Source organism: Primulina eburnea, chromosome 11, assembly GCF_022965805.1.
Source record: "Primulina eburnea isolate SZY01 chromosome 11, ASM2296580v1, whole genome shotgun sequence".
Classification (NCBI taxonomy): domain Eukaryota; kingdom Viridiplantae; phylum Streptophyta; class Magnoliopsida; order Lamiales; family Gesneriaceae; genus Primulina; species Primulina eburnea.
The window spans coordinates 42,600,163-42,623,673 of record NC_133111.1 but is presented as its reverse complement, the minus strand read 5'-3'; the positions used below and the strand labels follow the sequence as shown (position 1 = coordinate 42,623,673).

At 36.4% G+C, this 23,511-nt stretch overlaps 2 protein-coding genes, 1 long non-coding RNA gene and 1 pseudogene across 4 annotated transcripts; 2 read left to right on the top strand and 2 right to left on the bottom strand.

The window, feature by feature from the left end:
• Positions 1-1,508: 1,508 nt before the first annotated feature.
• On the bottom strand, positions 1,509-4,281 carry LOC140804679 (uncharacterized). The gene is made up of 5 exons (XM_073160769.1): positions 4,094-4,281; positions 3,244-3,998; positions 2,646-2,726; positions 2,290-2,352; positions 1,509-1,993 (listed from the first exon to the last, which is right to left on the bottom strand). Exons 2-5 carry the CDS (start codon positions 3,886-3,888, stop codon positions 1,859-1,861), a joined length of 924 nt encoding a protein of 307 aa, XP_073016870.1. The 5' UTR covers positions 3,889-3,998; positions 4,094-4,281; the 3' UTR covers positions 1,509-1,858.
• Positions 4,282-16,672: 12,391 nt separating this feature from the next.
• Positions 16,673-17,395, bottom strand: LOC140804707 (uncharacterized). 2 transcript variants are annotated; one of them, XR_012112189.1, is made up of 2 exons: positions 17,080-17,395; positions 16,673-16,981 (listed from the first exon to the last, which is right to left on the bottom strand). It is a non-coding gene; the product is annotated as an uncharacterized lncRNA (long non-coding RNA). The 2 variants fall into 2 exon arrangements; XR_012112188.1 differs by having other exon boundaries at positions 17,104-17,395.
• Positions 17,396-20,531: 3,136 nt separating this feature from the next.
• LOC140804945 (metalloendoproteinase 3-MMP-like) lies at positions 20,532-21,660 on the top strand. Its single transcript, XM_073161110.1, has one exon. It carries the CDS (start codon positions 20,573-20,575, stop codon positions 21,500-21,502), a length of 930 nt encoding a protein of 309 aa, XP_073017211.1. The 5' UTR covers positions 20,532-20,572; the 3' UTR covers positions 21,503-21,660.
• Positions 21,661-21,854: 194 nt separating this feature from the next.
• Positions 21,855-23,511, top strand: part of LOC140805657 (uncharacterized) — a 2,048-nt pseudogene continuing 391 nt past the window's right edge.

Here is a 23,511-nt window from a genome sequence, read left to right as displayed (position 1 = left end):
GTCGTACACCATAAAATATTACAATGAAAATATTTTCATCTTACTCGTAGTTTTTATCCTAATAATTTTTAGAAGATTTCGTCAATATGATTGTTACTCGACTATTTGGTGTCATATATGCTTCTTTTTTCTTTTTATTTTTTTTCAAGATGATGTAACTCATGATCACTGTCATTCGATCGTCTAGTTGTCACCTATGCCTTGTTGCATGTGATGGTAGATTTTATACCAATCATACTTTAAATAATTTCGGTAAAATTTAAGATTTTAATGAGATGTATCGATGTAATGTTAAAAATATATGAAATTCTGAAAATATTTCATCCAAATAATATTCATATTTTCGAGTTGGCCTATAAAATTTCTTCATATTACATTTGAATTTCAAATCTATGGATTTCAAATGTATTTAATTGTATTTTAAGACCTAGCCCATTTTAGAAAGAAGCTACATAGCCCCAAATCAATGGCTGTTTGGAGCCAGGTAGCCTGCCCATTTGAAGGAAAGCATAAAAACTCAGTGTTAGATTATTTTAGAAGTTAACTTCATGATACGAATTTTCACCCGATCTGATTTATAAAAAAATACTATTTTTTATATTCAAAGTATAGTTTTCCTTTACAAAAATATCATTTTTGGTTAGTTTATATTGTGTAGTATATGCCGATTTGAGTAAAAAATAATTAATTTTTATCTATTATTTTTCATTGCAAATATAAATCAAATCGATATGTATTACGGATATAAATTCGTCAAACCATTGATAAGATTTCTAACTTGGAAAAGAGGAAGCCAACTAGGCCCAAATTATAACCCGTGATTTATGTACTCTTCTATGGATCCAGACAAAAACTTGTGTGAGACGATCTCACAGGTCGTATTTGTGAGACGGATCTCTTATGTGGGTCATCCATGCTAAGAATATTATTTTTTTATTGTGAATATGGATATGATTGATCCGTCTCACCGATTAGGATCCGTGAGACGGTCTCACATGACACCTACTCATGGTTCCAACCATCAGTGTTGTTTGTCCATAGGTTGATTATTTCTGGTTATAAATTATAATTTGGTCGATTTAAGCTTCTTTATATTTATATTTTTTAAAATTAATAGTTCTATATATCATTACATATTTCTCTTTTTGAACTTGATCTATTTATCTATAATAAAATCCTTGTTCCAAACGTGGGAACACAATTTTTTCAAAAACGGTGTAGATCAAAACCGAAGAAATACTCGCAGTCAATACATTTCTTTCGATTCTTCATCATTTTACCTGTAAGGTGGGAAAGAAGGAAAGGTAATAGAGTTCTGCCCAAAACAATGTTGCAAAATAATATTAGATTGCATTTGAATCGAAAGATTTCGATTTGAGAAAATGATTTGGAGGAAGAACTGTTTCTCCATTTGGTAGAGAAACTCGAAATCAATTATTACATTAGATGCGGGATTCGAAAAGTGTCCAGACAAGTGAGATGAATTTAAATCTATGACCTGAAATCTATTAACTTGAAATCCTTTTCCATCCAATTACACTCCTATGTTTTTCTTTTTCCTCGATAAATATATCGGGCCAAATGACCAACAGTCAAAGAACCAACATACGTTATTTTTGCTTATCCAGTAGAAGTCTTATTTTCAACTGAACAATGCGTCCAAGATTCTATATGACTACTAACACAGAAAAGTTCGTGATTTTTTTAAGTGTCTTCCGAAACATGGTTCACACGTCGCAAACAAATGGTGGCAGTATGCTTACGATATTGGACATATGGTTTTTTCAAAGCTACACCTGAAATGTTTCTCTCCGACGTTGTGGTGAAATTTAAGCTCTTGGATTGTTAACATAAGATGTCAAATTCGATTAAAATATGAGGAATCCTTATGATCTAATGAAGTTGAGATATGAGGAGAATTACTCCATGTGGAAGATAGACTTACTCTCGGACGCATGGAATGCAACGCAGAAAGTATCTTCTTTCTTGGTCCCTGCAAATAATAAAAAAAAGTGTCACCAGTTTTCAATTTATATATTTCTTTTTGGTACCAAGAAATCAGCACCGCTGGAATGAATGACTAAACATGCCCAATGGGCATAATACAAAATTATTGTAGCTGTAAGCTATCGTTTCATTCAATCAAATTAGCGTGGAAATTTCATACCAAGCGATCAATTAAAATGAGTGGGAAAAAAATGGAAATTTCGCATGGTCGGGGAAACAAAAAGTTCAGTTCATGATATCCAAATAGATAGATAATTTACTGTCAATGAACAGTATTCATACCATTGGTATCCCCAATTCCTTCAGGTCTAATTCTCCCATTTGTTTCAGTGCAACCATGTCAATCTGCAATAAAACATACACATTTAAAGAACTGCAAGTCTCTTGATTTACATGTTGAATCTTGGTTTTTATATGGTTAGGGTTTGCTTAAAAATGAATGCAGCGTCTATGTTTCTGTTAAAGCTAAGCCTCTTCATGAGAAGTCATATCTAACAATCATCGAGACAGAACGACTTGGAAGGAGTATTATTGAATGTTTGGGGCTAATTTAAAGTCTCAACATATAATTATCTCACTGGAAAAATGAAGCAATAATGTCGAAAAACTCTAAACAGGCTGCAGAGGAGTGTATATACCTCTTCAGCTTCAAAATTGATAGCATATTTTCCCAAACCTAGCGAATGCAACAAACTTCTCACGGTGGGAGGTAGGAAGTCCTAGACAACATCAGAGAGACATACATAAGTATTCAGAGAAAAAAATTGTAAAATATATGAGCCGCAGGCAAAAACAATCATAGCATTCATAAAAGTGAATAGCTCACTTATCGGATCAATAAGAGAGTGTTTAACTACATCATATTCGAAAATCATTTTTGTAAATGGAAAACGGTCACCGCTTCAAGTTCATTTACTATGGAATTCTGACACACACAGAATTCAAAATTGTTGCCACATTTCACAAGACAACATCTTGTTATGTCATTAATTTTCCAATAAACTCCCGTTCTCAAACATGTTCCGACAGTGTGGACAAAGGACCTTTCTTTACATATGGAGTGAAACCGAAGAAACTAGTGTTGCCAGAAAGCATGTAATATGCATTTGAAATTCATTATAGCATCAAGAATACAGAAAGTACAGCATTACTGTTCTAAATTGAGGTATCACCTATCCCGTCACATAAACACTCTTCAAGAAAAAAGTCGCTTTGTAACAGAAGTTCAATGCATACCGTGAAAGGGGTCTCAAACATGCTACCAGTTACTGGAGGAAGTTCCTTAACCAGCTTGGAAGAATCCACATGGGCCGTTGACATTGCAGGTAAAGGGAACTTTGGCAATTCCAAGGGATCGCTAATCAAGAATTGAGCAGTTCTTAATGGATCCGTAGGCCTAATTGATGGCACATGAAGAAGCTGATCAACTACAGGAGTGGAAAACCCATTAAAATATCTTGCCACTCTGTTAGAGGATTGGGGTCTCTCTCCAGTTGTAGCCCGAGAAGTATAACTGCTGACAGGATCCATCTGATGAGGTTCAGCAGCTGCCCTTGATATTGGAATATTTGCCAGGAAGCTCCTTTCGGCTGAATATTCCATGGGGTCGCTAATCAAGAACTGGGAAGTTCTCGAGGCATCCATAGGCCTAATTGATGGCACATGTGAGAGCTGATCAGCTGCAGTCCTAGGAATAGAAAACCCACTAGAATGTTTTGCAACTCTTTCAGGGGATTTGGGTCTAGCTCCATTTGTAGCCTGAGAAGTATAAGAACTGCTGATTGAATCCATCTTAGATGGTTCAGCAGCTCCACTTGATGATGGAATTTTTGTCAAGAGGCTCCTTTCCGGTGATTCCAGAACCCGAATAGCTCTGGCCATCTTCTCATGAAGCTCTGCCTTTTTCCTCTCCTCGATTTCAAATTCTATACGCCTAGAAATTCTCTTGCATGTCAATTTCAATCTAAGGTCCTTTGGGTCTAAGATATTATCTGCAGCCATCAAGTTCATTTCAAAATCAGTAAGCAAACAGATGCACGTCCTATACGCAAAAGATAACAACAGAATGTTTCAATTTATGCTTTACCATCGAGATTAATGTTGTATATATCGCTCCCTCCACTCGTGTCACCTCTAGTCCTGTGAAGATATCCATCTAAAACATTCAAAATAGTTACCTCAAAAATTCTGACACTCTATCTTAGCACAAAACCTGTCATCTGCTAGCATTTTAAAGCTCAACACGCGCAGAAAAGATGGAATGCACTTACCGTTTATCGTTAAAATTAAACAATATGAATCATCAGTACCAGTCCCAAAAGACTCCGCCAAAGACCTTTTGCTTCCTAATCGCACCCAGGCACTAAGAATGCCGCCGTCAGAGACCCCCGTTGTCTCCTTCACCACTTTCTACAGCAAAATTAGAACACAAACAAACTAATAAACAACCTGAAAGCAATTTTATAAAAATGATTTTTTACTTGATATATTTTCCTTATCAATTATTTTTCTTTTGATAATATCCTTATTGATAATATCCTTAGTATTTTTGCCTTTCTGGAGTATGATTTCGTGTGGACTCAAAAGATTCAAGATATTATCTATAAGATATAGTATCCTTATTTTCAATAGAGTTTTTTCCTAATGAAATTGGTTTCCATGTTTAATAGGAAAAAGGATGAAGTGGGTATAAATAAGAGGAGAAGATATTGAACTCGGTGCTGGTGCTTTTGGAGTGAGAGACGAATTGATACGCAGAGACGTTTTCCGAGAATAGCAAATCTCGTGTCGTTGAAAGCTTGTTGCTGTGAAGTGCTGACAACATCTGAAGACAACGCCTAATCACTGTTTTGATTAGAGTGTTGAGTTTTGAAGATTTTTCACTTCTCAGTTGATGCATCCCATATTGTTTTGATTATACGGTTTGTTAGAGGTTTAGGATGCAATTTGTTACTCACCTTCTTGAGGGAGTTGTTTTATTCTTTCACTAGTATTGGTTTTTGTAAACTTACAAGTTTTTCTAGTGAATTATTTTGCCCTAAGGCACCGCACAAGTATTTTATACTTGTGCATAATTATCTGACTCGTCTCTCGTATTACTATTGTTCTAGTTACATGTTAGTGTGTTAAAAGTATAATTTCCGCTGCATGTTGTCGTGGGTGTTACAACACCTACGAACAACACCTACATTCTGATACACACAACATTCACCCTCGTCACGTTCACACTGTGGAAACTCAACTTTCAATTGGTATCAGAGCCTCCACTTGACGTTACTAAGTGAGATTCTGTTTTGTTTTGTTTTCAGAGTGAAAAGGAATTATGGAAGGATCAACAAATACTGTTTTTAGGCCTCCCGTGTTGGATGGATCAAACTATGCACTGTGGAAAGTTAAGATGAGGGTTTTTATTAAATCCATTGATGAAAGAGCTTGGCAACGTGTACTTGATGGTTGGAGTCCACCGAAACTCGAGGATGCTGATGGAGACACACGGCTCAAACCTGAAAGTGCATGGACTGTCGATGAAGTGCAATCTTCAAACTACAATTCCAAGGCTCTCAATGCGATATTTTCATCTGTTGACACAAGGATGTTTAATTTAATCACCACCAGTGTATGCGCCAAAGATGCTTGGGAGATACTCCAGAAACACTGTGAAGGATCTGCAAGTGTGCGAAAAACTAGGCTAAGAATGGTGACATCAAAGTTCGAAAGTTTGAGAATGGAGGACAAGGAGTCCATCCTTGAGTATGACTGCCGGTTGAGACAACTCTCAAATGAATCACATGGCCTAGGAGATCCCATACCAAACGAAAGATTGGTAAACAAGGTTCTGAGATCTCTTCCTGAGAGATTCAATGTCAAAGTTTGAGCCATTGAGGAATCTAAAGACACTTCAAACATCAACCTGGATGAACTCATGAGTTCCCTAAGAACTTTTGAAATGAATCTTGATCTGCAGAAAAAGGATAAAGGGAAGACAATAGCCCTTGAAGCCTCAACCGAATCATATGATGAAATTCTTCAACTATCTAAAGAAGTGGATAAGTCTGATTTAGGTGAAGAATCGATCTCTCTGTTTACTAAAAAATTTGGTGATTACTTGAAAACTATGAGAGAAAAGAAGAGAATTGGGCAAAAATCTGAGCTGCCCAATAACACCACTTTTACAAAAGCTCAAAAATTTACTCCTATGAAAGGACAGGTTCGACCAAAAACCGAAGTGCAAAGTCAATCTAATGTCAGGAACCTGGACTCAGTGCAATGTAGAGAGTGTTCGGGATATGGACACTATGCCAATGAGTGTGCCAATCGTCTTAAGAAAAACAAAGGCATGACTATCACCCTGAGTGATGAAGAATCTGAAGATGATCAAGGATCAAATGAATCTGAAAATCACACATCATTATCTACTGTGATCAAGAAGAAACGCTCAATGCAAATCAATCCTTTGGGTGTTGCCACAGGTGTTGCAATACCTGGTCGCAACACCGCTTCGAATTCTGTATGTCTTAATTCGACAGTCCTTGGGGAGTCAAGTCAGTCCGAAACACAAGAGGTTGATGACGATGAAGTCACCCTAGAAAGTGTGCAGTCAATGTACGAAGAACTGTATGAAGACTGGATCAAAAGAACAAAAAGAAATGCAATTCTCTCCAAAGAGAACGTTGAGCTGAAGTCACAAATATCACGACTTGAAGTAATCTTGAGCAAGAAAGATCTGGAATTATGCAAAGTCAAGGAAGAACTTAGAGAAGCAACTCAGGTACTTGCCAAGATGAATTCAAGTTCATCCAAACTTGACTCACTTTTGATGATTGGACAGAATGATAAGGCTGGACTTGGTTATTCGAATAGTCTGTTCGAAACTGGAGAATCTTCCAATGCAAAGGAAAAACCAACTGTTTTTGTGAAAGGAAGTGTTGAAACCCCCAATACCACACATACTGAAAAGAGTGCTCCATCAAAAGTGCGAATGTCTATCAAGAAGTCTAAATCTAGAAAACGCCACTTTATCTGCCACTACTGTTTCAGACCTGGACACATCAAACCCTACTGTTTTAAACTGAGAGAGGATTACAAGAGATGGGAATCTGAACAGGTGTCGTCACGGGTGTTGTACAACACCCGGCGCAACACTGCCAACAAAAAACCGATGGTAAAAAGGGTTTGGGTACCAAAGGCACAGATTCAATGTTCTGTTATTTATACTTCATTAAAGACTAACATTGCAGGAATATGGTACTTTGACAGTGGCTGCTCGCGCCACATGACAGGTTCTAAAGACCATCTGATTGACTTTGTTGAGCTTAGGAGTGGTCATGTGACGTATGGTGGTGGTGCTAAAGGAAGAATTGCTAGGAAAGGAACCTTGAATGTTGATGGATTGCCTAATCTACACAATGTGCTCTATGTTGAAGGGCTTAACTCAAACTTAATAAGCATAAGTCAACTTTGTGACGACGGTTTGCATGTTAAGTTTGATAAAGACAATTGTGAAGTGTTTGATAAGACTAATACTCGCATTTTGACAGGTACTAGGTCTGCTGATAATTGCTATCAACTTGGAGAAGACATAGTGAGCAATCATTCAAAGGTGAGCGAATTAAACATGTGGCATCAAAAATTAGGACATGCAAATTTCAAGACATTAAAGAATCTTGGTAAGTACGATGCTGTGAGAGGTATGCCTAATCTATCCTCTGGAATTCCGTATGTTTGTGGTGCATGTCAAAAAGGTAAGCAAACACGTGTTCCCCACCAAGTGTTGCAACACTTTGGGACAACACGGTGTCTTGAACTCTTGCACATGGATCTTATGGGTCCAATGGAAGTGGAAAGTCTTGGAGGTAAGAAGTATTCATGTGTTTGTGTAGATGATTTCTCTCGCTTTACTTGGGTAAGATTTCTTAGAGAAAAATCCGATACATTTGACGCTTTCAAGAAACTACATGCTAAGATTACTAATCTACATAATCTGAGGGTTGGTAAGATAAGGACCGATCATGGTAAAGAATTTGAAAACTCACACTTTGTATCATTTTGTGATAAGAGAGGGATAACTCATGAATTTTCGGCCCCTAAAACTCCTCAACAGAATGGAATAGCCGAAAGAAAGAATAGAACACTGCAAGAAATGGCTAGGGTCATGTTAAGCTCTAAGAATATTTCAAAGAGATTTTGGGCCGAGGCCTTGAACACAGCATGTCATATTTCAAATCGTGTGTACTTAAGGAGTGGTTCTACTATGACATCCTATGAAATCATCATGGGAAAGAGGCCGAACCTCAAGTATTTTCATGTCTTTGGGTGTGTATGTTATGTTTTGAATGATCGAGACCATCTTGCAAAATTTGACTCTAAAAGTGACAAATGTTTATTTCTTGGTTATTCATCCAATAGTCGTGCATATCGTATGTATAATCTGAGAACAAGAACGACTATGGAATCTATTAACGTTGTGTTTGATGATCTTGCAGATCTAACAGGAAAAACAATTGAGGATGAAGTTGATGGGCTCCTGAATACAAGTGAGACACTGCCTAACACAGATGTTGGACCCGGTGTTGTGACACCTGAGACAACACCTGCATTGGCAGAATCAAATGTTGAACCAGAAGAGAATACTGAAAATGATGATGGTGTAACCAATGATGGGATTGACATTCCGAGCAAGATTCAGAAAAATCATCCATCATCTCAGATCATTGGAGAAACATTTGAAGGAATGCAAACTAGAAGAAAGGAGAAGGTAGACTATCGGAAAATGATGGGACTAGTATGCATGACTTCCGTGTACTCTCAAGTAAGTCACTCCTGTTTTGTTTCACTCGTTGAACCCAAAAATATAAGTGAAGCCTTAAAAGATGAATTTTGGGTTGATGCGATGCATGAGGAACTTGAACAATTTGTTAGGAATGATGTGTGGGATTTGCTTCCCAGACCTAATAATGTGAATGTTATTGGAACCAAATGGATTTTTAAAAACAAAACTGATGAATCTGGAATTGTTGTGAGAAACAAAGCAAGGCTAGTTGCTCAAGGGTATACTCAAATCGAAGGAATTGATTTTGATGAAACGTTTGCCCCTGTTGCTCGGATTGAATCGGTTAGACTTTTGCTTGCTATTGCGTGTCACATGGACATAAAATTGTATCAAATGGATGTGAAAAGTGCCTTTTTGAATGGCATCTTGAAAGAAGAAGCCTATGTGAGCCAACCGAAAGGATTTGAAGATCCACACCACCCTAACCATGTCTACAAGTTGAAGAAGGCATTGTACGGGCTTAAACAAGCTCCACGAGCATGGTATGGCAAGCTTACTGAATTTCTGCTTGACTTAGGCTTCAAACGAGGTGAAGTTGATAAAACTCTATTTATTAAAAAGTCTAAGCATGATATACTTGTGTGTCAAGTTTATGTGGATGACATCATATTTGGTGCTTCTTCTCAAAAGCATGTTGATGATTTTGTTGAGTGCATGTCTACCACATTTGAAATGAGCATGGTAGGAGAATTAAGTTTCTTTCTTGGATTGCAAATCAAACAAATGCACGATGGTATCTTTCTATGTCAATCCAAGTATGCTAAAAACTTGTTAAAGAAATTCTCTGCCGAAAACACTAAGCACATGAAAACTCCAATGGGGTCGACTGAAAAATTTTCCAAAGACAATGTTGCTGCAGGTGTTGACAACACTCAGTATCGCAGCATCATAGGCAGTCTTCTTTACTTAAGTGCTAGTCGTCCCGACATCATGTTTAGTGTTTGTTTGTGTGCTAAGTACCAGGCTGATCCTAAAGTCACTCATCTAAAGGCTGTCAAAAGAATTTTGCGATATATATCTGGAACAGTTGACTTAGGTTTATGGTACACCAAAGAAACAAACACCAATTTAGTGGGCTTTAGTGATGCTGACTGGGCTGGAAATTTAGATGATAGGAAAAGTACCACGGGTGGGTGTTTTTATCTTGGCAACAACTTGGTGTCATGGTATAGCAGAAAGCAAAATTGTGTGTCTTTGTCCACTGCTGAATCCGAATATGTTGCAGCTGCTAGCTGTTGTTCACAACTGTTGTGGATGAATCAAATGATTAAAGATTATGGATTCAACAGTGACACCTTAATTGTATATTGTGATAATTCGAGTGCAATTAACATTTCAAAAAATCCAGTGCAACACTCTCGAACAAAACACATTGACATTAGACATCATTTTATTCGAGATTTGGTTGAGAAGGGTATGATTCGAATGGAATTTGTTGGAACTGAGAACCAACTGGCTGATATCTTTACAAAACCATTGGATTTTGAGAGATTCTCCAATCTAAGGAAGTCTCTCAGCCTGTGTGCACAATGATCACTCACAGATGCTGTCCTGGGTGTTACAACACCTATGGACAACACCCAGCATGCATGTGCATTTTACTTTTAGGATGCTAGGCATATTTCATTCATTCAGTTTTGTGTGAAGTCTGTACAAAGTGTCGGTTACTGAATGGTGTGCTCTCAGTTGAGAATCAAACTTTCTAACAAAATCCTTTAAGGTGTGGAGTGTGCTCAATATAAGTCATAAAGCTGTTGCGGATGTGTGTGTTCCACATGATTTTATCCTATGCAGATAATGACTTGAAAAACTGTTGAGCAATAAGGTGAAAAATAGAAAAGAGGAGAATATTTGAACAAAAATTGTTTGGAAGAAAATGGAAAAAGCTACCTAGAAGAGTCCCATGAAGACCGTTCTTCTAGTGTGGGAGCTACCACTTCTAAGTCAAAATACAGATGGAAAAAGCTACCTAGAGGAGTCCTATGAAGACCGTTCCTCTGGAGTGGGAGCTACCATGTCTAAATTAAAAGGGTTGAAGAAAGTTTTAGTCTCACGAGTGAGTGTTGCCAAGAGGTGCTGCCAACACCCAAGTACAGGCTGATCACAGTTTGGTCACTTGCATGTATATCTCAATTTTTTTTTTCACATTTTAGGCATAAATTTTAAGTTATTCATATTGCTGATATGTAAATTTATCATGTCCAGTGAACTATCAGTTCTTGACAAATGAAAGACGAAGAAAAACCCCAACCAACCCAATCTCGAAATAAATTGTTATCTAACGGTTAGTGGGGTAATTCGATGTGGCGTTTCATTCTGTCTGATTTTTTTAATGATTACACTGGCTCGGAAAGTTACCGTTGGATGAGCGTAAATTCTGATTTGGACAGAAGCCGCGGTTACGGGTTGAGAGAATGTTACCGTTGGAGGGATATGCTTAAATACTCAGGAATGGATGATGCAACAACTTTATCGTCTGTTATTTTCTCGCACAGTATATAATTTTGTCCTGCTCTCATTACTCATTTGTTGCGAAAAGTTATCTCTGTCTTCGAATTTTCTTGTGACCCTTCGCTCCACACTATTTCTTGTGTTCTTTATTCTACAGATGGCTGGCTTCGATCGTCACGATATCAGAAATGAAATGGCTGCGAGTTTGGGGGAAAAATCACCTGACTCAACACCCTCAGCCGAAACCAATGTGGAGGGGATGGCAATGGTCAGTGTACCAGAAGAACCAGTGCCACTAGAAACTATTGCTCCTGGTGCACCCGGGAATGCAATCGACATTGAAAATCCACCAGATTTTGAGGCTGTGAAGAGAGCTTTCCCCCCTGTCCCTATGCGTCGCACGTCAAAGAGACAAGCAGGGTTTGACCCCGACTCTGTTCCTACAAAGAAACCAAGGGCATCCACCGTCCCTTTTATTCTGGACCCTGATTTCTCATCTGGAGACGACTCCAATGATGAGGATTTTGAGCTGGTGGCTCGCCCTAAACCAACTACTGCTGCGAAGGAAAGTGGCTCGTCTTCTGGTGTTCAACAACATCACCCAGTAATGGACAGTCAAGATGCTTCTGAAGAAAGGGTTCCTGATGAGCCTGAAGACGATGAGCAATCACTGGCCGAGTTTCTTGCTCAGCTTAAAGAAGATAAAGCGGCCAAGAGACAAATGGCTCGGGAGGAAAAACCTGATTCAGAAATGATGAAGGAGTTTGAACAAAACCGGCCTGGCGCTTCTGACTCCTCCTCCTCTTCGTCTGTGTCTGATTTTGAGTCAGAGGAACAAGGTGATGATGCGTCTGAGGACACTGACTCTGAAGCTAACGAGTCCTCTGAGAATGCAGCTGCTGATGCACCCGGTGTTGAGGAGGATGTTGACAACACCTCCCACAACACTGACTCTGCTGATTATGATCTCAGTAAGTCTTTCTCTCCGAAGTTTTACTCAGAAGAGGCCTTGGCACTGTGGCCCATATTTATTCATCGAGAGTTGATTGAAGAGAAAAACATTGACTTTGATGCGTATGGAAAGCATAATCTGATTGAATTTTTGAAGAGCCGAAGGCTGCTCTCAACTGTCACTGCAGTCATGCCCTACTGTCGCAGAGTGGTATTGGAGTTCTATTGCAATCTTTTGAGGAGTGTGGCCGATGAAGACTCGGTGAAATACGGCAGAGTGTTCGTTCGGGATCGTATTTACAATTTCTCACCAGCCGTGATCAATGCATTTTATGACACCCCAGATGTTGAAGAGGCTGAAGAGGACTTGGATATTCATGATGTTACCACTTTGCTTACTGGAGGTGTGGTCAAAATTTTCCCTGATCATCCCAAGAAATTGAGTGCTGCAAATCTCACCTCCTTCTTTTCTGTTCTACATAAAACTTCTATTTGGAACTGGACTCCATCAAGCAACACAACCACCGTGACTCGCTCACAGGCCATCATGCTATTCGCTATTGGAACCGGGCGTGCCTTTAACTTTGGGAAGCTGGTTTTTCAGAATACAGTGCAATACGCTCAAGGGGATTTCAGGAAAACCAAGCTTCCTTACCCTTCGCTCATCTATGGCATCCTGGAAACTCAAGGATTCATTCCGGATATTGATGAAGAGCTCTGCCCTGTTGGTGATTCCCTGAAGATTTCCCCAGCTTACTTCAAAGGCAACAGAAAAGTCGATCTGCCTTGGTTGGGTTCGAGTGTTGCTGCAGATGTTGGCCACACTGGTGAAACAACATCTGACCCTCTGCCTGACATTTCGAGTCTGCCCCCGACACCTCCTGCTGGCTATGTTACACTGTCCCTCTCCTACATTCGTGCTCAAATCGCCTATGGTCGACAACAGATTGATAATGCTAGGGCGACCATCGAGCATTATGAAAATCAAGTGGATGATTATGAGCTTCTGCTCGCGGCAAGTCTCCATTCAAAAATGGCTGATGATGACGCGGACAGGAGTGAAGGAAACTAACTGATGCTTTTGTGGTTATAGTTCATAAAATTCTGACATTGGTGTGCCGTAACTGCTTCTGTTATGTTCTTAGTTTCCCCTTGATATTGAACTAATCGATGTTATAATCTGAGTGTTGCAACATCTAACCTACAACATTTAACTTGCAAATTTTACTAGGTTTGTTTTTCAGGGGGAGTCAACAACTGGTTGACTAATCCAGGGGGAGTTACCATTTTTACTGGTTTTGTCCAGAAAGGCAAAAAAAGGGGAGATTGAAAGGAATTTTATTCCTTGATTTTTTCCTTGATATATTTTCCTTATCAATTACTTTCCTTTTGATAATATCCTTAGTATTTTTGCCTTTCTGGAGTATGATTTCGTGTGGACTCAAAAGACTCAAGATATTATCTATAAGATATAGTATCCTTATTTTCAATAGAGTTTTTTCCTAATGAAATTGGTTTCCATGTTTAATAGGAAAAAGGATGAAGTGGGTATAAATAAGAGGAGAAGATATTGAACTCGGTGCTGGTGCTTTTGGAGTGAGAGACGAATTGATACGCAGAGACGTTTTCCGAGAATAGCAAATCTCGTGTCGTTGAAAGCTTGTTGCTGTGAAGTGCTGACAACATCTGAAGACAACACCTAATCACTGTTTTGATTAGAGTGTTGAGTTTTGAAGATTTTTCACTTCTCAGTTGATGCATCCCATATTGTTTTGATTATACGGTTTGTTAGAGGTTTAGGATGCAATTTGTTACTCACCTTCTTGAGGGAGTTGTTTTATTCTTTCACTAGTATTGGTTTTTGTAAACTTACAAGTTTTTCTAGTGAATTATTTTGCCCTAAGGCACCGCACAAGTATTTTATACTTGTGCATAATTATCTGACTCGTCTCTCGTATTACTATTGTTCCAGTTACATGTTAGTGTGTTAAAAGTATAATTTCCGCTGCATGTTGTCGTGGGTGTTACAACACCTACGAACAACACCTACATTCTGATACACACAACATTCACCCTCGTCACGCTCACACTGTGGAAACTCAACTTTCACAACCCATTTCCTTCCGGTTCATATGAACGTGAATAGAAAAACTTACTTGCCCAGAACGGCCGAGGGTGATCGTGACTTGGGGATCCACCATTATCCGATTACTTGCCCCCGATTCCCCAACATTCCCGTATCCCAATGGATCCTCCAACTTAATACCACAGCGTGGACAAAATAAAAAAAATTATTGTACCCTTGAAAAAGTTTAATTAAATAAGGACTCTCCTTTAGATTTTTTTTTTCTTTCTAAACTTCTTAAATTATATATTTTATTAATAAAAATAAGTTTGAATGAAACATTTGGCTGCTTATATATTCTTGTTGTTGATTTATTATAGTTCTTGTAATAAATAATGTATTTTCATCACTTTATTATCAATAATAATAATGATATAATATTTTTAATGAGAGTTCTTGTTTTTTTTATTATTATTTTAACTAATTTAAATAACATAATTTATTTCCACCAACTAGAAACAAACATTGTAATATAAGCTATTTGAAATTTATACATATTTTGGAGAAATTGATGATAATCTTACTTGAAAGTTTCACAAATCCAAAGCCATTTTATTGACTAGTTTTTTTAAAAATAAAAGTAAAATAAATGATGAAATCATTAATTTTATTTATTTGCACGTCCGATCAAAATATATATATATATATATATATATATATATATATATATATATATATATATATATATATATATATATATATATATATATATATGAGTGACAAGATGTTCATATGAATATATACGATAAATAGATATTCAATATATCAAAATTATATATACATGTGTGTATGTGTGAGATCAGTGAAATATACCAAACGGATCAAAATCATTACACATACAACCCTATAAATTAATGTCTCCAAGCCAAGACACCACACCAAATATAATACTCAACTCATTAATTTTCACTCTAATCAAAATATAATACGAGTAACATCGTTTATCGTACAACGATATTTATAATAATTATATCATAAGATTTTGTTATTATTTCGTTATATTTTGTATTTAATTTATTATAAAATTTTGATAAATTAAATTTTTTTGTTGTAAAAATCTGATTATACATGTAACATCTCTTATAGCAATATTCAAAGATAACATAAATTTCCAAATTTTTATGTTCAATAATTTATCAAAAATAGAACACCAAGCTTGACATACAAGATGTTTGAAGAAAGTTTTGGGATTTCAATAAGAAACTCTTGAATTTTTCATGGCTGTTAATATTTCAGAACTGCATATTTATGAAATACGTTGAATAAAAAAAGTTTCATGCTATAATTATGCACTATTAGTTGATATTATTTTTCTAAAAAGCCTGTTTAAACGACGCTTAGTAAAACTTAAATTTCAATTAGTACAATTAAACTCGATTAAACAATTGTTTTTAGAATATATATAAATTTTTATTTATTTTTTAAATAATATGATTTTATAAATATTATGTAAATATCAAATATACATAGGCACGGCATTGATAATGAGCTTATTTTATTATAATATTTTGTAAAATTATAGAATTTCTTACGTTTCAGCTGGTGATTTGATAGAAATTATAATTGTTATTTTATTGGCTAGTGAGATTGAATATCCACTCGAAGCTAACCAGCTAATAATTATAAAGCCGAAGATAGATCACCGTGGAGTACTTGAGGAATGGTGCATAAAGATCTCTAATTAACTAATGGCAGTGCTGGAGTACTTGAGATCAAACGTCGGATGATATGATATAAAAGATGTTCGATTGTCCGTTTCACAGAAAAGTATGGCTCCAACATCAACGGTGCATAAAGATCTCTAACCTAATTAATGGCAACGTTGGACATCAAATCAAACATCGGATGATCAAATCAGACATATAAAAGTATGGCTCCACGTGATCAAATCAGACAAAAACAAGTATGATTCCAGCTCCAACGGTACATAGAGACCATGGTAGCGTTGGACATGGGGTCAAACTTCGGATGATCAAATCAGACACAGAAAAGTATGGCTCCAACTTCAAGCTATCCAGTTTAAAAAAAATAATGAAGCCGAAGATAGCTGAAATCATATTAAAGATATCGATCAGATTCTTCGTTTCAAACGGTACTGTCTAATATGTGATCAAATCAGACAGAAAAGTGTGGCACCAACTCCAGTCTAGCCAGTTCATAATTATGAAGCGGAGGATAGATCAACGTGGAGTACTTGAGGTCCTGAGGAATGGTTTATGGTGCGTAATATAAAGATCTTTAAACTAATTAATGGGCATTTTTGGAAAGAAACCCTAATCAACATCAAACAGAAGAACGAGTAAAGATCATTGAAGCACGCAAATAAAGCTGAATATGTAATATCAAACAAGATCGGACAGTGGAAGATCGTGAAAAAATCAAGCACAAGCCAGAGAGATGACACCCACACAGACACAGACACGTACGTACACACAAACCTGCGGTAGTCCAAATCTTACAATATCTACGAGTAATCAATGGACCCTAGCTAGCAAAAGCAGATTCACACACCCTTTGCTTATTTTCACACCAAGACCTGTGAACACCAATGTGAAAAGAAAAGTCTCGATCTTGATCTAGCACATCATATATGGATCGGACCGTGATGCTTGATTTCCCTGTGAGATTAAAAAAAAACGAAAAAAAAGGGCAGTTCAATCTTTCGGGAATAGGAGATCCGAAAGAAATCGGAGATGGGAGTAGATTAACAAGAAACCCTTTTCCATTTCGCTATCAAAACCTCCAAATCTTGAACTTTGTTCATCAATCAGCTTGTACATGTAGTGGTTGATGATGTGGATGACCCCTCATCTTCTTGCTTGTCATCATTAATTGGCAACAGTTTTTTGCAGCCTTTTGCGAAATTAATTCTGCTGGTAATGATGCCTGAGCAGCGTATTTGTGGGTGTCATGGTAAGCTGGGGGTGTGGTGGTGGTAGGAGCATGGCAATGATGACTGTATTCAGCTTTCCGAAGCTAGCGTTGAAGTAGGCAGAGAGAAGAGATCGAGGATTGTGTTAATTATATCACAATGTTTTTTGTGCCATAATATTTTTCCTTTTATATATAAAAAAAGTGAAATAAGAAATATGTTTCATTATACTTTTTATATATATAGATTATAGTTGTGTTAGATCATGTAAGAATTTATTGAAACAGACATATATATCAGATTTGGTATACTTATTTTAATGATATATAAGAATATGTTTTAATATTTTAGAATATTATGTAATCAATTCAAATGCAAATAGGTTTAGATATTTTCAAGCATTAAATAATTTTTTTTTTTAAAAAAAACTCAAAATATTTTGCAGTCTATGGATTTCGAGTTTTGTAATTTTTATAACAAATTAAGAGTCGATATCATTAACAAGACATTAAGTCATGAATTACAAAAAGTGCTTCTAATTTGTAAACTTCTTCTTGCAAGCTCGTGAGCCACTTAATTAGCTAATCTCAAGATTTGTAAGTAAATTGAAAGGTGTATTCATTTTATATTTTTAAAAACTTTTATAGAATTTTAAAATTTAGAGGTATTCAATTTAAACTTTTATACATTCTATAAATATTTAGTGGTATTTAACATTGAATAAATTGGCATTGTAAATGATAACTGTTGGGATGCTATTAAGAAAGTCCCAAACTTGGAAAATCGTACTTGGTACTAGATGCTTGACTTGCTTAATACAAGATCAAAGAAGATGGCTTTCCTGAAAATGACAATCAAAGAGCTTTCGGAGTAGATAGACTATAAGTTTAATGAATGATTAAATTTTAGGGTACATAAATTAGTGATAAACATTGTGTTAAAATATTTATTAATATTTTTTGAATTGCTTTTTAATTATTGAACTGATAGCGAATTTTAACTTTTGGATTATTTTTATTCTATAATTACTCGGCTTTTTTATTTAACATATCTTGTTTTGGTTATATATATGATTTTTTTTTTCAAAGATTCATAGCTTTTTTCATTTTCATTACTTGTTTTATGTCAGGTGGTTAATTTAAATGTCAAATATCAATGTGCACAGCATAGATGAACAAATGGAAGAAGAAGAACTGGGAGAAGAATTACATGAAAATTTTGAGTATTTATTTATCCAAATTTTTGAGATCCTATATGTGCTAAATGAGCACATAAATTAACATTCATAGAGAACTTGTCCATCGTCTTTTAACTCGACGATCAATAATTACAAGTGGATATGATTATATTCATAGAATATTAAAAGAGGATCCAACAAATTTTCGAGAAATTTACAGAATATACCCCGATATTTTTTAAAAATTATGCAACATTCTTAGAGAAAGAACACCCTTACAAGACACAAGATACATTTTTGTTGAAGAAATGCTTATCATGTTTTTACTTATTGTTGGTCAAAATACTTAATATTGCTTGATTGGTAAAACATTTGGTCGATCACAATACAATACTAGCCAAAATTTCAACAAAATGTTGAGAGCATTAAATAACATTGCAGTAGATCTGATGGCCAAACATGGATCTGCGGTGCAAAAAAGAATAAGAAGAAGTACGAGATTCTACCCTTATTTTAAAGTAAGTAATGAAATTCTACATTATTATTTTTGTTGTTGTAATTATTGTTATTGCTATTCATTTTGGATGTTCATGTTGTTGCAGGATTGCATTGGAATTATTGATGGAACTCATATTCCAGTGACAATGTCTGAGCGTGATAATAACAGTTATCGTAATTGCCACGAAGTAATTTCTCAAAATGTTTTGGCACCTTGTAACTTTGATTTAGAATTCATTTACGTACTCAGTGAATGGAAGGAATTTGCTCATGATTCACACGTGTTGACTGATGTTTTATCAAGAAATAATGGACTTAAAGTGCCACAAAGTATATATTTATTTCCTATATATTACATGACTATTTATATTTTTGTAGTTTTCAAAGATTATGTATATTATTCATTAGTTAATTAACTCTACAAATATGATTTGATAAGTAAATATTTTTTAGTGGATGATGGATATTACAATCGACGTCAATTCTTGGCTCATTTTCAAGATGTATGTTATCGTCTTCAAAAATTCACAGGTCAAAATCGTCACCCTGAAGATGCTAAAGAGTTGTCCAATCTTCGTCATTCTTCTTTGAGGAATGCTATTGTGTGGAAATTTTGTATATTTAAATCACGATTCAAACTATTCAAGATGACTCGTCTATTTCTATATACGACCGAAACAGAGCATGTATGTATTGGCTTGTGCTGGATTACACAATTTTCTTCAAAAAGAGTGTCGATGTAATGAATTTTTTCAAATTGAACAAAATAATGAAACTCAATTGTTTTCATCGGCACAAGTTTATAAAGATGACAACTTTGATAAGTTATTTGATATTTAAGAACAACAACGAGCAAATGCTAATATATGAAGGGATATCATAGTCAATGAAATATAGAGCGATATTGATCCATGATTATATTTTTTTTTATAAAAAACTATTCATTATTTTGATTGTTTTTTCAATAAAATTTTATTATGAACTTATAAAAATATTGTTTATTAATACGTTGAATTGACATAAAGAGTTGAAATTTTGAGTTCAATAAGCTGGATAGTTCATTTGTTGTTTTACATAAATTAAATTGATTTAACTTTTAAGTAAGTAAAATTCATTTACATTCATAAAAAAAATTAATATTGAAGATGTTATCAATGTCCAATAATTATTTAAAAAGAAATTAATAAAAAATAAGTCACAATTATAAATTAGAAAATCCACATAATTCTATGAAAAAGTTTGCAAAAATATCGAAAAAAAGTCTATAGGAGTCCATAAAATTTGTTTTCTAATTCTATAAGATTCTATAAAAGTCAATAAAAATGCATCAAATCTACAAAAGTCGTCCATCATTTTTTAAAAAAAATCATTAATATATCTGATCTTCTATATAGTAAATAATAAATATTATATATTAAAGTTTACTTAAAATGTGATCATTCAAAAAGTATGCAACACAACTACTTAACAAATTCAGACGATTGTTTCAAAATTCCTCTTTCCAAGAGGAACTCAAATTGAATGACTAACTCGACTATGCCTTTAATTAAACAATTAATTTTATTTTCTTCCATTAAGAAAGCCTATAAACACAAGCATACATTATAACATTAATTTCAACATGTAAACATCGTCTTCCTTTTCTTATAATATTCCTAATTCATGGCACTTAAATATTTTCAGCTCTTATTTTCTGTCACTATATTTTTCCTAGTTTCTTCTAACATTGGCCTTGCTACGAGACATGCGCCGGATGACAAAAATCTGCACTCCCCGTTTGAGTTCATCAAACACTTGGAAGGGTGTCACAAGGGAAACAAATCGAAAGAAATCCAACTACTCAAGAACTACCTTCAAAGATTTGGTTATCTTGACCTAGACCAAGCGCATGCCGATGACGACATTTTTGACGACGCCCTCGAGGCCGCCGTCAAAACCTATCAAAGTAATTTTCATATTAATCCGACCGGGATACTGGATGTTAGCACGGTTTCGAAAATGGTCGTATCTCGATGCGGCGTGCCTGATATATTCAAAGGGATGAACTCAATGCGAGCTGATAGGGAAAAACACGACTCTGGTTCTGCAGTCCACGTCGTGTCACACTATAGTTTTTTTCCAAATAGTCCAAGATGGCCACCTACTAAGACACACTTGACCTATAACATTTTACCCGATACACCAAGCAATGCCGTCGGCCCCGTGAGACGGGCCTTTAACAAATGGGCGTCCGCCACTCATTTCACATTTTCACAGGTCCAAGGCAATCAAGGTGGTGATTTGGTTATTGGGTTTTTCCGGCTTGACCATGGAGACGGACACGAGTTCGATGGTCCAGGTGGTACCCTAGCCCACGCTTTCGCGCCAACAACCGGGAGGTTCGATTATGATGCAGATGAACCTTGGGTCGATGGTATGGTCACGGGAGCATTCGACCTCGAAACGGTGGCGGTCCACGAAATCGGGCACCTTCTTGGCCTTGGACATAGCTCGATTGAAGGAGCAATTATGTACCCATCCATCCCCGATGGAGTGACAAAAAATTTGCATGAAGATGACATTCGGGGAATCAGAGCTTTATATAATGTTTAAAATTAATTCGATCGTTTTATTTACAAATATATGTGTGAGCGTTGCAATAAGTTTTTACATGCTTCATGTAATCCGATTTAAGCTTCTTGTTCAGAGATCGATATATGAAATGTAATATTAAAATTACAAAATTTTAATATTTTTTATCTTAAAATTTATATTCGAGATGTAATTTAATAATATCAAAGCGAGAAAACAGATAATCCAAAATTAATTAATCCTGCGAGATTTATTAAATACATTTAAAATATTTATATAATAAAAATAAGATTTATTAGATTATAATATCCATATTCCATGCCCTTAAAAATAATAAATTCGTTTTTATTAATAAATTCAGTCCAACAATTTCATATTTAATTTGAGGCGGAGACTCGAGTGGCCGGAGCAACCACCAATCATAAGCTCACCCCTTTGCGAATCTGAATCGGGGCTATGGCAGACCGCCGCCATCACCACCAGCAACACCGACCACATAGCATATCACTTCCCCCACGCGCCACCATCCCCACCACCACTAGTAGCACCCCACGCCCATCCTACCCCTTCGTCCGTTACCCTCCTTCAACCCCGACGCCTACCCCCTCCAAACACCGTCTTCCAATCTCCAGACCCTCCGTCGGCGCCACCTCCTACTCTTTCCTCTTTCTGCTCCTCTTCTCCCTCCGCTCCCTCTACTCTCTCCTCCCATTCCTCCGTTCATCTCCTCCCTCTTTCTCCATCTTCCCTTTCTCTTTTCTCGTCTCCCTCCTCTCTTTTCTGCTCACCCTCTCGTTCTCTCTTTTTACCTCGAGCTTTGCCAAGAATTCTGCTTACCTTAAATCTCGGAGGCTCATTTTTTCCATCACTTCAATAGGCCGATCCCAGCTCAAACTCCTAGTCGCCAAATCAATCCTTCTTGCGGTTGTTTTTTTACTTAGATTTCAGGCGTTACGATATTGTGGCACAGCAGCGATGATTTTAGCTGAGTTATCCGGTAATGTAGTGTCGCGCTTTATGACAGATGGTAAAGATCGGAGCTTTGTTAATGCGAGTTCGATTGGATCATCGAAGCTGCGTGGATTCATTGCTTTGTTTTCTGGGTTGCTTTTGTTGTCTATTAGTTGGGATCGAATCGAATGCTTTCCTTTATCACACGTGAATGTTAGCAGTAGAGGTCTTTTGGTGTTTGCTAGTGGAAATTGTCTGAGGATTTGGCCAATGTTACTTCCTTTTTTATCTGGATTTTTGGGATATTATGAGCGGGTTTTATCAAACTGGGGGGATGTTCGAGAGCTTGGTGCGAAACGGGTTCGTATAATCACTTTGTTTTTTACAACTGTTACTCTTTTTATACCTGCTGTCATCAGTATGTTTGTGTTTGAAACTGAGGGTGATAGCATTTCCTTGCCGAGTCTTGGCTGGCCACTAGCAAACACCGTGGTTTTTGGTGTGCTGTTGAGTGAGAATTGTACTGACGAGAAAGCAGCTGGTTCAAAGATTTTCGAAGGGAGTACTTCATAACTTTTGTGTACACTCTTGTTTTGGAGTTGTTATATTTTCCGGAGCTTTCACTGTGGGGATTACTGATTTGCGGGTTGTTGCTTTGGATTTCAGTGAGAGAGTTGGATCTTGTTAATTTTAGCTATCCTGAATTGGGTTCTGAATCCTCAGAGTCCTTTAGTGCAACAGTGATGAAGCCTATTAGGCATGTCTTGAGCGAACGGAAGTCGCGCAAGATTGCTCTGTTTTTATTGATCAATGCTGCTTACATGGTTGTTGAATTTGTGGCGGGTTTCATGAGTAACAGTCTGGGGTTGATATCCGATGCCTGTCACATGTTGTTTGACTGTGCTGCTCTGGCTATTGGTTTGTATGCATCTTACATTTCACGATTGCCAGCAAATGGTCAATTCAACTATGGTCGTGGCAGGTTTGAGGTTCTCTCAGGTTATGTCAATGCTGTTTTTCTTGTTCTAGTGGGAATATATAATTACGCTCCGAGTCGTGTGAGCGATTTTAGACCATCA

Bases quoted from the DNA above. Each gene is read 5' to 3' on its own strand.
- LOC140804679 (XM_073160769.1), bottom strand. From the start codon at position 3,888: ATGGCCAGAGCTATTCGGGTTCTGGAATCACCGGAAAGGAGCCTCTTG. The intron at 2,727-3,243 runs GTATGCATTGAA...GATGTTGTCTAG, and splicing joins TGTTTGAGACCCCTTTCACG to GACTTCCTACCTCCCACCGT. The intron at 2,353-2,645 runs GTATATACACTC...GTTTTATTGCAG, and splicing joins TCAATTTTGAAGCTGAAGAG to ATTGACATGGTTGCACTGAA.
- LOC140804945 (XM_073161110.1), top strand. From the start codon at position 20,573: ATGGCACTTAAATATTTTCAGCTCTTATTTTCTGTCACTATATTTTTC.